The 14,743-nt window shown below is 35.1% G+C and overlaps 1 protein-coding gene across 1 annotated transcript; it reads left to right on the top strand.

Annotated features, from left to right (window-relative positions):
- The first annotated feature begins 9,617 nt into the window (after positions 1–9,617).
- LOC104777537 (uncharacterized) lies at positions 9,618–13,645 on the top strand. Its single transcript, XM_087506668.1, has 7 exons — positions 9,618–10,531; positions 10,953–11,031; positions 11,145–11,284; positions 11,386–11,497; positions 11,601–11,777; positions 12,437–12,508; positions 12,595–13,645. The coding sequence occupies exons 1-7, from the start codon at positions 10,113–10,115 to the stop codon at positions 13,405–13,407; spliced, it is 1,812 nt and encodes a 603-aa protein (XP_087362794.1). The 5' UTR covers positions 9,618–10,112; the 3' UTR covers positions 13,408–13,645.
- The last annotated feature ends 1,098 nt before the right edge of the window (positions 13,646–14,743 follow it).

A 14,743-nucleotide genomic window follows, 5' to 3' on the forward strand; every position in this document is an offset into this window, starting at 1 on the left:
TCAATGGTTTGTGGCCCATAATCCTTATTTTCTCATTGGTCAATGGTTTGTGGCCCATACCTAATGTTCTTATATTTTCTTTAAAAGAATTGGTTTGATCTAATGTAAGGACTTGTTAGAAATAGTTGATAACTGATACTTTGTTTTGAACCTTTTTTTTGAGTTTTCTTTTCATTTTATAATCAACGATATTAAACAAAAATTTGTCTATCCGATTGGATGTTCTTATCAAGAACAAGTTAATAAAAGTAACTTTAGAAAGAGAGCCACATATCTTCATAAACATTAAAATCACAAGAAAATGTAAGAATTACACAATGATTATGGTAATTGTGTGTTGTATTACTGTTATCCCAATAAACGGCTACACATACATATTTATAGGATACATTAACCCTAATCTTTTTTTCTTTTCTTGAACAAACAAGAACTTTTCATTCATTCTAAAGCCTCAAAAGAGGTAGGTTCATACAAACAAAGCTAACATAAAGCAAAGGAAATATGAATAAGGGTTACATTAGTCTTTTGAATAGATGCTCAACTTTGATAAGTTTGCAATGTTTGAGAAAGCTATTGGGACCATAGTGGATTCGAATTTGAAGACGGAATTCACGAAATCCTTGACCAACGGATGGTCGTACACAACTTGCGCTGCTTGCGCAAGTAACATATAAGAGCTTTTAAAAGAGTGATCCATGGAAGAAGCAACGATTGAGTTTCTCGCCAACATGAGGAGGATCAAGAGCATTTGAAAAAATTCGTTCAAGTTTTTAGGGACATACCTCATGACACTAGTTGAAGCTACAACTGGGAAACGTAGGTGATGAGTGCAAAACCATAACAAAGTAGGTGGATCCTCCCTCACATGAAGCTCTCAGTCATGGAGGTTAAAGAATTCTACACAAAACTTGTAGTAAATTTGACACTGAAATAAGAGATCAGACCCAAACTTCAAAACTTTAGGCAAAAGGTGATACGGGGGGACAGTAGTTGCACGATCCTTAGCCAAGAGAAAAAACAAATGCCAAGCTAAGAAGCCAAGGACAATCAAACACTTAGGAGAAAAGGGAGTCACCATTGAAACTAGCATCAGGATTCGTAATAGATAGGTGTATAGACTTAACATATTAGGTAGATCCTCTCTCGCATAAAGCCCCGACCATGGAGATTAAGAATTCCTCACAAAATTGTATTCGACTTAACAAATAAAGGGAATGAAAATACCTGAGTTTCAGAATTGGAGGTGAATGATAAAAACTTTTCAACTGCCCATGACAATGGCTTTTCTCAAACCATTCTGAACCATTCAAAACTCTGCTACCAAGGATTCCTCGACTAGCCCAAGCAGAGGTAACATGTACTAAAGGAATTGAGCTTAATAGAAAACTATCATGACCATACCTGGGTAGGGAAACGCTACAACTAGAGTCACACCGTCGAAGAAGCGGCAACAAGTTCCAACTTTCACAAAGCGTGACCAAACATGAGTAAGGCAACATGATTTTAAGCAGGCATAACCAAGACCATATCAGCACAATCGATTCACAATTCAGGGAAACAATGAAACCAAAGAGATAATGTTGGTAGAGGAAGATATAAATCAGACCTGGCCAAGGAAATTTTGAAGATGGGTCACTGCTTTTGGTAATGGGCCGAGAAAAGTTTACTGGGCCTAAGAGTAAGCAAAGGTCTAATAAAGGGAAACCTAGCAACTCAACGGCTGGGCAAGGGATGTTGTTGGTGCGGCAGCGACACAATGATGAGCAGAAGATCAGCATTGAACACACTCGATGCCGGTGGAGAAAGGGGCGGCAGAGACCTGCAACACAGTGTCTTCGAGGCAGATCTAAGGCCTTGGTGTTGATATAGGCTTGAAAGATTTGTCATAGGCTTTGAAAGGAGAGCAAGAACCAAGAGGACGATTGTCAGATAACTATCCGCCTTCTGCCTCCATCAGAAAATTGTTCGTTGAAACTAGCCAAGGGGAGGGAAAAGGTTTTAGAATGATGATGAAGGTGGCCAAAAGAGTGAGACCCAAACCAAAATAGATTTGATTGAGATACTAGCCAGAAAAAGGTTGAAACAGAAGAAAGGATGAGAGCGGAGCCTAGGGAGAAAGCGAGATCCCGATAATGGTGAGTCGTGGCTTTAGTGGCGTCAAAGAGCATGGTTTGATGGAGTTCCTTGATACTCGGGTTTGAGACCTTTTTGTAATTAATTTCAAATTTTAATTATTATTTTTGGTGTACCCTACTAAATCTAATTAAATCTATATACAATAGTCAATGGCCCATAATCCATATTATTCATATTACCTTAATGGCTTGTGGCTCATATTTCCTATTATCCTCTCCCCTCTCCCTCCCCCCCCCCCCCCCCCCCCACTTCAAATTGGAGTGTGTATATCAAAAACACCCAACTTAAAGCGTAAAACAAAAAAAAAATTCCTTGAAAATAATCAATATGATTTGTTTTATTTATTTGAAACGCCTTTCGCTGCTTCGATCCTCACCGGTATAAGTGTGTCTTCTGCTCTCTATGGTCCATGTTAACACCCCCTCCCCTCAAGTTGGAATGTGTATACAATAAAGAGCACCCAACTTACAGATAAAAACTTCACCAACCAATCAAACCAAAACAACACTAACCACATGCCATCTCAGCTATTCTCTCTGTGAGCACATCACAGGTTCGTGTTATATATATAGACTCATGTTAATATCAGCTAACTATCTTCAACATGAGCTTGCTGTTTAATAGTCATAACTTTTTATAACCAAATAAATGGACATCACAAACTCACAACAAATTGTGGAAACACCAAAAACATATACCTCATCGCTACTATAGAACGAACGAAACAAAGCAACAATCTATTATGAAGCCCCATCCATTTTCAATCACGAACATGGACATATATATGAGCCCGACAGCTAGTTTTGCTTGACAACGAGTTGATTAAGACAACAAGATGGTGAAACACACAATCACAGCGCAACAGTAGAATAATCGATTAGAGTGGCAGTATACGATATCTAGAAAGAACGAAATGCATTGTAGTGGCTACCGGCTATAACTCGGCCTCTGAATTTGGTCTTTTAAGTTCTCTTAAGTGTGTCAACAACCCTTTTCTTTCCAATTTAAGGTTTTTGATGTTCATATTTTTTGACATTGCACATAAGTTTTTGGGAAATTATGAATTAATATTCCTAAAATACCACTACTGTTGTGAATTATAACTACCAAACACTTATATGTGTTTGTAATACTATGAAAAGACAACAAGGAATAATAAAGAGGAATAGGGAGGAGAAGCCACGCGAGTGAGAGAGACTTTCTTTGATCAAAGACAACTTATATATATCATTCTTCTTACAACATCTTATTTATAGTGAACTCCAAAAAACATGAGTCACACACTTATACACTTGGTAATGACAAGTGGTGAACTACAAAAGACAAGTGGTGTGTTGTGTAATATTACATGAACAAGTGTCATGACATGTATTTTGTGATGGATTAATCACATTTGTATTTTATAACACTCCCCCTTGATTATCCATCACCATTAACGAGTTACGTACTACCTCATTAAAAACCTTGTCACGGAAAAACTCATTGGGATAAAAAACCATGACAAAGGAAAAAGAGTATAGTAACGTAATCTCCCCCTCGAAAAGATATGTATAATCTTTCTTCATAAATCTCGTAGATGACCCATTCCAATACTGTGAATATGCTTTCTGAATGTGGTAGTTGGAAGCGCCTTTGTTAATAGATCTTCTGGATTGTCACATGAGCGGATGTACTAAACATCAACTTCCTTATTCTTCTCAAATTCTTGAGTGTAAGAGAGGAATATGTCTTGTTTTGTCGCTCTTTGTGTAGCTTCCTTTGATTTGGGCGACATATGCAACAGAGTCTTCAAACAATGTTGTTGCCTTTTGGTTGCTTCTTGTTAATGGGTCTCAATAAGCATTAACTAGTTGATGCTGATCGAACCCTCAGTTCGAAGTTCTTCGCCAACAAGTTACGAGGCTCCAGTCTTAGGCATCTAACTATTGGTTTGCGTTCGGGCATCATATGAGCCATTATGGATTCTCGATATGGCATATGAAGCACAATTATTTTGGCATGACTTGAATAAGCGACGACCAAAGTCTTTGCAATAGAAGATACATTTTAACTCATCTCAAAATCTACTCATAGAGAAAGAGTTATATGATGCAAAGAGATTAGTAGAAAATGCTATGCACAATTCATAAGATATATAAATGCTCGTCAGCATTTATACATGATCTTAAATGACTATATATATATATGACTTCCTTTAGAAGTTACTGGTATAACATCTATTTCGAAATATAAATGCTCGTCAGCATTTATACATGATCTTAAATGACTATATATATATGACTTCCTTTAGAAGTTATTGGTATAACATCTATTTCGAAAGATGTTTACAAGATCTTTTATTCAAAATAATCTTTTAAGGGTTTTGATGATCATAAATTTCGAGAACATAATTATGATATCATATATCTTTCGGGATAAGCTCTTCAAGCATCCCATGAGATGTATTTCAAGTTATCATATAACGTCAATTTTGATTGATATAGGGTACTTTAACAAAACATGGCACGACACACCATTTTGTTATATATCATTATACCCTTTTGATACTTAGACCACTAGTCCAAAAATTACTCTTCTTTCATACGAGTTTAATATAAACTTGATTACGTCTTTATTGGCCAATATATATATCTATACGCTCACAAAGCGGAGATATATGATCCTCATTAATCAGATTGCGCGATATAATATTTTTATTGTCGACATTATGTCTTTGGTTCCATATTTCCTGTAATGACATGGTTAATCGAGATCTCTTTAATCATTATATAATTGATTTTATTCAGGTACATGATTTCGTTATTAACCATATCAATCAGTTTCTCTACTCTTCTTGAAAAGTATCTTGCTCCTCTTTAGGAGTATATTTGCTTCTCTCTAGGAGTCTATCAGCTCTTCTTAAAGAGTTTATCTACTCCTCTTTAGGAGTTCATTTGCTCCTCTTTTGAAAGTATAATCCTCTTTTTAATTTGCTACTTTTTTCCGAGGATTTTATTTAGCTTAGGAACGAAAGTAGTCTATCACGGTTCTTATGTGTCATAGACTGAGTATGTCATCCGCCAGAGACTTATTTTTATTGCAGCATTTCTAGATGGGATGTGAGATATTTCAGAATTAGAAGTTCATATTCATTTATGTGAGGATCAATAATTATATGAAATCTCATCCATCAACTTTTTGCATTTGATTTGCAATATATATTTTGAATAGTGATATGTTGAACTTTTGAACTTTTAAGTTCATATTAATTATATTCATTTGTTCAAAGATTCAAATTATTCAATGATTCTCCCATAATGAAGGGGAACTTTTATCATCCAACTTGATGATCTGCTAATCTTGCAATACGCACAACTCTCATAAGATGGATCTATATTATTAGAGCGGAGACTCATCTCTGCATCTATATATTTCATCCTCAATGGACGATATTTTTATGTGGTGTGGAGGAGCATTTACAATATATATCACTCACCCATAAGATTCAAAATAAGAAATATTTAATTTCCAACCATGAATATATAACATGGAAGAAATATTTCTTTTGGTCTCATATATAATATTGACTACATGCAAAACTGCATGTTCCATGTTTTAACATTGAGATTAAATCACCAAAAACTGTTGTGCAATTTCTTGGAGTTGCAATGTAAACGATTCATCATAGCTCATTTCAAGATGAACATCACATATGTTCCACTTTATCACATGTGACATATATATGTGATAAACTAAAGGATATGACTTTACCAAAGTTATATCGCTCTGGGGTGCCAAATTCACCAAAGTTTATCGACTTGGTGATTTTGGCGGAGACTCATCTCCCACATCTATATATTTCATCCTCAATGGACGATATTTTTATGTGGTGTGGAGGAGCATTTACAATATATATCACTCACCCATAAGATTCAAAATAAGAAATATTTAATTTCCAACCATGAATATATAACATGGAAGAAATATTTTTTTTGTCTCATATATAATATTGACTACATGCAAAACTGCATGTTCCATGTTTTAACATTGAGATTAAATCACCAAGAACCGGTGTGCAATCTCTTGGAGTTGCACTATAAACGATTCATCGTAGCTCATTTCAAGATGAACATCACATATGTTCCACTTTATCACATGCGACATATATATGTGATAAACTAAAGGATATGACTTCACCAAAGTTATATCGCTCTGGGGTGCCAAATTCACCAAAGTTTATCGACTTGGTGATTTTGGCGGAGACTCATCTCCCACATCTATATATTTCATCCTCAATGGACGATATTTTTATGTGGTGTGGAGGAGCATTTACAATATATATCACTCACCCATAAGATTCAAAATAAGAAATATTTAATTTCCAACCATGAATATATAACATGGAAGAAATATTTTTTTTGTCTCATATATAATATTGACTACATGCAAAACTGCATGTTCCATGTTTTAACATTGAGATTAAATCACCAAGAACCGGTGTGCAATCTCTTGGAGTTGCACTATAAACGATTCATCGTAGCTCATTTCAAGATGAACATCACATATGTTCCACTTTATCACATGCGACATATATATGTGATAAACTAAAGGATATGACTTCACCAAAGTTATATCGCTCTGGGGTGCCAAATTCACCAAAGTTTATCGACTTGGTGATTTTGGCGGAGACTCATCTCCCACATCTATATATTTCATCCTCAATGGACGATATTTTTATGTGGTGTGGAGGAGCATTTACAATATATATCACTCACCCATAAGATTCAAAATAAGAAATATTTAATTTCCAACCATGAATATATAACATGGAAGAAATATTTTTTTTGGTCTCATATATAATATTGACTACATGCAAAACTGCATGTTCCATGTTTTAACATTGAGATTAAATCACCAAGAACCGGTGTGCAATCTCTTGGAGTTGCACTATAAACGATTCATCGTAGCTCATTTCAAGATGAACATCACATATGTTCCACTTTATCACATGCGACACATATATGTGATAAACTAAAGGATATGACTTCACCAAAGTTATATCGCTCTGGGGTGCCAAATTCACCAAAGTTTATCGACTTATTGTCGATGTGGGATTCCTTTAATTCTCCCCCTCGAGATGATAACTCTTGGAGTTCATTCATCTCGTACTAAATCCCACTTTAGGATCAACAACATACCGTTTCAGTTATGTCTATTATCGTAGATCCTTATAAGATGTGAGATTAGTATTACCCCCTCTCAAGACGATGACTTTTATGTTTGTTCACCTTTGACCGAATCTTATTATTAGATCGGTTATATTTGGGGTATAATTTGGAGATTTATTAAAGAAATCAAACCATCATATATATACAATGAGCTTGTTAATCCAAAAGGATGGTGAACGGGCGAACATTATATGATTCTGGAAGCATAGCCTATTGAAATATGAATGAAGTCCAGTGCTCATAACTTCGTGGAGGCATGAAAGAACTTTTATTTCTCCAAACAAATTCTCATTGATTTTCGGTATCATTTATTTACCGGGATGGCTTGACCGATAATGCTATGCTTGAAGCGTTACAAAATTTCATATTTACTATCATTTTGCCATCTTTGTTTTTGCATGATATAATCATATACATGCGTGTCTCCAATATGGTCGATTTTACGATACCATATTTGTTTGTAGTCTCAACATAATAATTTTACTAAGACAAAATGTCTTTGAAACTCCATGAGTTTCTTTGAGACTTTGGAGAATGCTAGACATCGATAATTATGAATCTGATGTCTTTGGAAGTCGAGAGACTAGCTCATCTAAACTTTCCAATTAGTTTTGCACTGTATAAAATATATGTGCACGTGCTTTATATATTCTCATAAGAGAAATATATTTTTGATTATAAAGGTATTTCATTCTCTTTAAATCTTATATAACACATATAATTATTCTTTACGAATAAACAAATTAAAGAAGCAAACTATAAATTCAGAAAATAAAATAAGAGTTATAGCCTTATATATAAGAATTTAATAGAAATAACTTTTCTTTGATCGTAGAGTAGGCAGAGCCTATCATATATAACGATCAATCCGGAAAAGACAAAGCTTTTTATTTGATTATAATTGAGGCAGAACCTCTATATGTATAACGATCAGTCCGGAAATGACATAGCCTTATATTTGATCATATAGAAGACAAAAACCGAACTTTCCGGAAAGGACATTGCCTTTGTTAGATCGTGCTGGAGGGGCGATGCCTACCATATCAAATAATCAATCCAAATATTATATAGCTTTATATATGAACGTAAAAGAGACAGAGCCTACCATATATAACGATCTATCTATCCAGAAAAGACATAACTTTTATTTGATTTTGAAGGAGGCAAAGCCTACCATATATCAAACAATCAATTCAGATATAAAATAGCTATATATTTGATCGCAAAAGAGGTAAAACGATCAATCCAGAAAATGACATAGCATTTATATTTGATCATATAGGAGGCATAGCCTGTCATTTTTAACGATCTTTCCGGAAAAGATATAGTCTTTTGTTATATCTGGAAGGAGGCAAAGCCTACCATATAAAACGATCCATCCAAAATTGTATAGATTTATATATATGATCGTAAAGGAGGCAACGCCTATAACTTATGGCGATCAATCCGGAAAAAGGTATAATTTTACGATGTATATAATATTTATGTTCTAGAAACATAAATAGAAATAATATAAATTTACTTACCTCGTAAAAGCTCCAGCGGTAAAGATATCGTGTTGATAACGTGTTGTGAATTATAACTACAAAACACTTATATGTGTTTGTAATACTATGAAAAGAGAACAAGGAATAATAAAGAGAAAGAGGGAGGAGAAGCCACAAGAGTGAGAGAGACTTTCTTTGATCAAAGACAACTTATTTATATCATTCTTCTTACAACATCTTATTTATAGTGAACTCCAAAAAACATGAGTCACACACTTATACACTTGGTAATGACAAATGGTGAACTACAAAAGACAAATGGTGTGTTGTGTAATATTATATGAACAAGTGTCATGACATGTGTTTTGTGATGGATTAGTCACATTTGTATTTTATAACAACTACTTATTTTTTGTTTCTAAAAATACCACAAATATTGTTTTCCCCGTAAATACCATTAAACTAAAACTAATCTTCAAAAATTTAAAATTAACTTCTTAATCCTCATAATTAAACCCTAAACCCAAAATATTTCACAAAAATCCAAATTTTCAAAATATAAACTCTCAAAATTTATTTTTAAAGTTTATGATATTTTTAGCCTTAAAAGTTTGTAGTGATATTTTTTAGGAAAAGAAAATATAATAGTATTTTGGAAATAAAATTTTAGTTTAGTGATATTTTAGGATATTTTCAATTTTTTTTTGTCGATGAATAATTTTCACACCTAACTAAAAGAAAAAAAAAAAAGTATGCATAATTAACCTAAAAAACGTAAAAGGCAACTAAACCAAAGCAGTAAGCACCGCGTAGTACTTATTAAAAATAAACCAACTCAATTGAATAAACAAACTCTTCTTTTCGTGAGAGTTGAATCCAAAAGATGATAATAACAATTTTCCTTATTTTTTTTTTGTTTTCCTTATCGAATTTATAATTTTGCCCTAAATCATTCAAACCCCCAAAAATCCAATATCGTCTCTTCTCCTCTTTATTCTTCAATGCCCAAACCAAAGTTGAAAACTTTATCTCCTATGAGATTAGGAAACTCATCATTATGTTAAAGATCCTTATTGGTATTGGAGGCTTATTATATATTTATTGATTACCCAAAGCCAAAAAGATTTCTTCTTTGAAATCGGATCCTTCAATTTCAATTCATATATGATCTTGTCGAGACAACAACAACAATAAGATTTTGTGTGTTTTATTACCAAATCGTAACTCAAGTGTTCAGAAGTTTCAATCTTTGGATCCGGGGCAATCTGGTGGTGGGGTTATAATGGCGGATCATCAAGAAGACGAGGATTTGAAATTGGCTCTTAAGATGAGTATGCAATACAATCCTCCTGAGCCTAAACGGAGCAAACCCATTGAAGAATCCGGATCCGGATCTCAATCTGGTGGTGGTTCTTCTTCTGGTGGTGAGTCACCTGAGGCTAAATCTCGACGGTTGCAGCGAGAGCTCATGGCTGCTGCTGCTGAGAAACGTATGGTTTTGTTTCCTAAGAGCCCTCCTCCGGTTCAGAACAAAGCTCGGGACTTGCCAATTGCGGTTGTTGCTAATAAGAGTGGTGAAGAGTTGGGATCTGGTTTGGGGAAGGAGTTATCGGTGGAAGAGTCTAATCAGTTGTTCTCTATGGTGTTTGGGAATGAGGTTTCGAAGAGTGTACTTGCACAATGGACTAACCAAGGCATAAGGTATGGTTTTTTTGTATTTGTATTTGTGTTGCTGTTAAGTTTGCTTTGTTCATGGATGGATTGAACATACTCTGTTGTGGTGATGTAGTTTTAATGACTAGTTGGCGCGGATAGTAGTTGGATCCGTTACCAAGCCGTTAAAAACCAAGTGGGTAGTAGTAGCCAATACAGAAGCTAGATTAAGAAGAGTGAGGGGATACTATAGCCTTTTAAGGAATTAGTGAAAGAAGGTTCATCGCTAAAATTTTAGGGCTGGAAATTTCCATGTGTATTCTAGATGTTCAGTAATTTCTCCAAAATGTGTAAATGACATATCTGTATGTCGCTATTTTTCTTTTTCTTGTAGTTTAATTGTATTTCATAACTAACTTTATGTGCCCAAAATTTAACTAATGTTTTTTTTTTTACTACATATTTATAGGTTTAGCCCTGATCCTGAAACTACTATAGGCTTAGTGCAGCATGAAGGTGGCCCCTGCGGTGTCTTAGCAGCACTACAAGTAATTCTCTTAATTTTTTCTGATTTGTTTCTGTTTAAATTGTGGTTTTATGGTTGTCTAGAGCATGTGGACATTTCTTTCAGTTGATGCTGACTGTTACATTTTCTGTGTAGGCATTTGTTCTTAAATACCTTATTTACTTTCCGGATGACATAGGTAAAGCTTCCCCTAGTAAGGGTGTCTGGACATTATCTAAACATCGTTACGTTGCATCGGACTCCTTCTCTTCTGTAACCGAAGAAGCAAAAACAAGGTGGTTTTTCTCAGCAAATTAGTCAGACTATGTTTCACATCCGAATTTCAGTTATCATGCTTAATACTCATCATCTGTCATTGTGCTCCATGATTTTGCAGGGCCCTTGTCAAAAGCATGTGTGAGGTTCTATTTATGTGTGGAAACAATAACCGTGCTGTAATTGCCACTTCCACTAATTTTGAGGATTCCAGTACTAATCAGAAAGTTGAGGTTAGTCTAATTTGAGTAGTTCTTCATATTTGGTGCAACCATTGGTTTTGCTGCACTTTTTATGTTGGGTCCTTATCAGATTCCTTCTAATTTATTGTTGCAGGCAATGGTTGGTGGACTCCCCATTGAGTCTGCTTCAGATTTGCAGAAGATCCTAAGGTTCGAGACATTCACAACTCAATCAAGTTGCCTAAATAAGCTACAAGGCACAATAACTGCTTTCCAAAGTCGCATGGGTGCTTTGCTGTTCCTAATTTCTGCTTTACTCTCCCGTGGACTGGTATTGACGCAGATCCTTATTACTCTTTTGTTTGTTAACATGTGTACAAGAAAGCATACCTGAATGGTAGATTAGGGTATAAAACGAATTTGAATCCTTTGATTTGTTCATGTGGTCGTGTTGGATCTTTTGATTTAGTCATGTGGTCCACTTGGGATCCTTTGATTTGGTCATCTGGTCCTTGCAATTGAGGTTTCTTTTTCTTCTTCAGAAAATATAGAGAAAAATCTCAGTTGATAGGACATGCTAATTCTACTGTTTATCTAACAAATGTAAGAATGAATCTTACATCAGCCTTTTAATCAGTGGGGAGTAGAAAAATGCTTAGATGTTAAGGTTGTTGAGTAATTGGTGACTGGTTTGGGGCCTTGAGAGCCTTGGGAGGGTCAATATGCTCTAGAATTCACCCTAGGTTAACTATTAGTGGGTTTAGGTTTCTAGATTATTCTATGATTGTCTCTGTTCTACTAATCAGTAAGAAATAAAGCAACACTTTGATTTCTGCGACTTGATCATTGTGATAGATTTTGTGTATAGATAATTCATTTCAATTCTCTAGGTATATCTGAAGGATCCTCCTTGTTTATTACTGCCTACAAATAGTGACAGTTATCCATGACTATTGAGTAACCATAAATGAATAATTTTGTGATGAACAGGAATCCATTCAAGCCGACAGGGATGATCCAGACCTCCCCTTGGTAACTGCACCATTTGGACATGCCTCCCAGGTAGTAACTTTTTTTTTTCTTTTAACTTTCTATCCTGTTTTTCCTCTAGTGCTGCTAACTCTTCTCTATGCCCCTTCTTTTCTTAGGAAATTGTAAACCTGCTCTTGTGTGGAGAAGCCGTTCCCAATGTGTTTGATGGAAGGATGGATCTTGGAGGTGGCATGTTTCTAAAAGGCATATCTAAGAATGTGGAGGTGGGCTTCCTCACGTTGCTCGAGTCTCTCAATTTCTGCAAAGTTGGTCAGAATCTCAAATGTCCCAAATGGCCAATATGGGTTATTGGCAGCGAGTCACATTACACGGTCCTGTTTGCACTCAACCCATCCGTCCAAGAAGAAAACGAACTTGAGCTGAGAGAGTCTCAGATAAGAAGAGCGTTCGATGCAAGAGATCAAAGCGGAGGAGGAGGCTTCATCAGCGTGGAGGCCTTTCACCAAGTTGTTAAGGAAACAAACATCAGACTCCCAACAGAGAAGCTCAACGACATCTGCGCCACAGGTTTCATCGTGTGGAGCGAGTTATGGCAAGTGATCTTGGAGTTAGACCAAAATTTGGGAGGCATAAAAGATTCAACAGGGATGATGGGAAAGAAAGTGTTTGATATTTATCACTTCAACGGAATTGCCAAGTCCGATATAAACGGTGGTGGACAAGCAATGGCTGTGGAAGGTGGGGCGGTTCCTACGCAAAGGCCACGGCTGACAAAACTAAACGTCTCTGTTCCTCCTAAATGGACACCGGAGGAGTACATGTCATGTGCTATGCCGAGCAGCTCTGAGAAAGACTCAGAAGTGAATCAGCCTAAACCGGTACAGCATGCACCATTGGTGGATTGTATCAGAACTCGGTGGTCACGCGCTACTTGTAGCTGGGCTGGAGATCCTCCAAGTATAGTGTGAAGAAATGTTGTATTATGACATAGCTTGAGCCTAATTTCTGGCCTCTTGGGATTTCAAGAAAAAAAAAAAAAAAAAAAAAACGGGAAACTGCTGTTTGATTTAGCAGTTTAGACGCGTCTGAACTTTCTTTGCGTTTTCCGTTTTTTTTTTTAAATGTTGTGTATTGATATAGAATTTTTGTTATCTGTTAAGATTGAACATTATTGAGACAAATGAATATTTCAATTGTTGGATAAAATTGCGTTCACTGACAGCAGTCTTGTGGTTGCTCATATGGCCTTATCTTTTGTTCTTTTCTTTTTTTTTTCCTTTCAGAGTCTTTTGTTAGGTAAGATCCTTAAGAGTAATAACTATAAATATAAGGTGTATTTTGCAAGCTCGTCCCACATTACTCCAAAAGTGTAAAGTAGAGAGGTTCATTGACAATTTGACATTCTCTCAAACGTTTCAGATCTGAGTGAGTGTTCCATTTCTCTCATTTGTATAGTAAGAAGACTTGCGGAAAAAAGAACAAAAGCTGATTTTACAAAGTGCTTACCAAATTAAACCATTGTATATATCATTTAAACCTATAAAATAATTTGTCCAAAAAAAAACCCTTAAAATAACATAAGAAAATTCCGAAGATCTCATAACAAGTAAAAAGTTGAGTTATGCATGTTTAGCTTCTTAGTTACATGCAGGAGTTTAGAAAATTATATTGTGAATCTAGACAGGTAGAGATCGATCAATCCCTAATGAGATTTGATCGATTCTCATGTAAATCGATAGATCCTTCATGATTCCTGAATTAAATTTGTTTAGTTGATTTAATGAATGATATCATACAAATTCTCTCATGTCCAACGGTTTCTCCTATTGATTTAATCTCCTTATTAGCTAGTCTTCAAAATTATTTTATGTATTTACATTTTTGCAGGGCCGGCCAGAAGGTCTACGACGCCTAAAGCAGAACCGGAAAATGATGCCCTTAATCCCAATTAATTTTTTCTTAATCCCAACTAATTTTTTTTCTAAACTTTAAAAATGAAATTTCAGTATAAAATAATACACCAAAAACACAAGCAATCCACGAAACAACACATCATCAAGTAGACAAATAGTTAGTGTAGTGAGCAATCTACGGAGATTATATAGAAAATTTAGTATAATCACTTTGATCTTTGAATTACATTTAAGTTTTAAATTGTAGCAAATTAGAATATTTCAAGTAAGAATTGTCTGAGAATCTGTGAATCCACCATATGCTAAGTTTGACTGACGTTTTGCTTACAAAGTTTTTTTCTTTTTGAAGAAGAAAGAAAAAAACTTAGGAAAACAGAGAAAACGTAGGATT

This window comes from Camelina sativa, chromosome 3 (genome assembly GCF_030686135.1).
Source record: "Camelina sativa cultivar CO46 ecotype springtype chromosome 3, ASM3068613v1".
Taxonomy (NCBI): Eukaryota; Viridiplantae; Streptophyta; class Magnoliopsida; order Brassicales; family Brassicaceae; genus Camelina; species Camelina sativa.